At 42.3% G+C, this 1725-nt stretch overlaps 1 protein-coding gene across 1 annotated transcript in view; it reads right to left on the bottom strand.

Moving 5' to 3' along the window:
- LOC108757601 (uncharacterized) overlaps positions 1-969 on the bottom strand; it is a 3460-nt gene extending 2491 nt beyond the window's left edge. Inside the window, exon 1 of the mRNA XM_018502059.1 lies at positions 881-969. Coding sequence (XP_018357561.1) covers positions 881-969 — 89 coding nt within the window. The remainder of the gene's footprint in view (positions 1-880) is intronic.
- Positions 970-1725: the final 756 nt, after the last annotated feature.

Raw genomic sequence — 1725 nt, 5'->3', positions numbered from 1 at the left:
CCCGCGGGCGCCCCCGCCGCCGCCGTTTCCCGTACCGGACATTTTTTCCTTCGTTGTGTCAACGCGTTCTTCCGTACCGCTGTCACTGGAAAATTCCTTCCTTGGAGGAATAACTACCTACTAGCTGTCGCCGCACGCCAAGTATCGTCGTCTCACAAGTACTTTGGTCGGTAACCTTCACACTCGCACGTACACATACACAGTTACATGCGCACGCACAAACAACATGCACCGCGCGCGCGCGTGCTGGAGAACGTCACTGCGAAGCTGCGAAGTACGCGGCAGTGCGCAGGCGTGAAAAGCATGGCGGCCCGTCGAGTGGCGCTCTTGTAGCACCTTAAGGGCCTGCGCACAATAGAGGAACAGGAATTAGATATTAAGATCTCAACCTATCAGAAACTGATTACATCGGAATACACGATTTGTGATAGGTTGAAATCTTAATATCTAATTCTTGTTCCTCTATTGTGCGCAGACCCTAATACTCTATGAATGATTTTCACAGCTTTTAGAATAAAAATTTTATTCGGGGGATTTATACACGATGTATTCAGTGCGAGAAGTCACAATAAATAAGAAAGGTATGTATTATGTAAATAAATATATGTGTTGCTATGAGACAGTATCCAGAGAAGTATTGATTTTGACAAAGAATTTGCAAATAAAACAAGTGAATCGAGAAAGTAAATTCATATGGATGTAAATAGGTCTGTTTTTTATTGCTGCACTTTCTGAACTAGTACACATAGTGCAATAAGTTGAAGTGAAACAAATATAAGTTTGTTTCACTTTAACTTATTGCACTGGTTCAGAGTGCGGCAATAAAAAACAGACCTATTGATAAGTGAAAACATGTGATGGTAAAGTAGGAAACTCCAACGTAGGTAAACTTCGTGTTGAGACCGCCACAGTATGGCTAAAGTCTCTATCTCTACGTATGGCTAAGTTACTAGTAGCGTTTTCGGCCATATGCTGGATTTATACTGCATCCGATGATATGAAGCAAAATCCATCGAAATCCTGTTTTCTGATTGGTTGCAGAGCGTCGTACGACGCAAATCGGATGCAGTGTGAATCCAGCATAAGGCCATAACTCTCGAACGTCTATCTTTATTGCTCTCGGCCACTTCCCAGCATGCCGCAGCGACCAATCAATTCACTACTAGAAAAGAAGAGAACTACTCCGCGACTGTTTCTTTCTCTTTCTATCACGTCTTCAGCTTCTGTCGTACGAATGCTCCGTCTATCTTATAAGTCTATGGTTTTCGGCCCGGACAGGATCCCTATTCTTGAAAAGTATCGCATACGAAAAACTAGAGAAATGCTATAGTATATGTAACGCATACTATAGTATTTCCCTAGTTTTTTGTATGCGATACTTTTCAAGAATAGGGGCCCAGGTTTGCACCAACCTTGAATTAATGGCTCTCCTATTGGTAGAGCGGGGTCAACCAATAGGAAAGATTAATCCAACCAGGGTTGATGCAAACCCGATCGGGCCAAAAACCCTATAAGGCCGGTATTCATAGTCGATTCTTATTTCAAGACCGTCTTAAGTAATATCTTAAGATGTTAATGCAGTCCTCTGATTGGTTCGTAACTTCCTAAGACGGTCTTGAATATAAAGGCCCGTCTACAATACACGGAGTAAGAAGTAAGAATAAGAAATTGATCAATCACAGTCGAATGTGAGAAGAATAATCGACTGTGATTGGTCAATTTCTT

This window comes from Trachymyrmex cornetzi, unplaced genomic scaffold, assembly GCF_001594075.2.
Source record: "Trachymyrmex cornetzi isolate Tcor2-1 unplaced genomic scaffold, Tcor1.1 scaffold147, whole genome shotgun sequence".
NCBI lineage: Eukaryota > Metazoa > Arthropoda > Insecta > Hymenoptera > Formicidae > Trachymyrmex > Trachymyrmex cornetzi.
The sequence above is the reverse complement of the archived record's forward strand: the minus strand, read 5'-3'. Positions and strand labels throughout refer to the sequence as shown.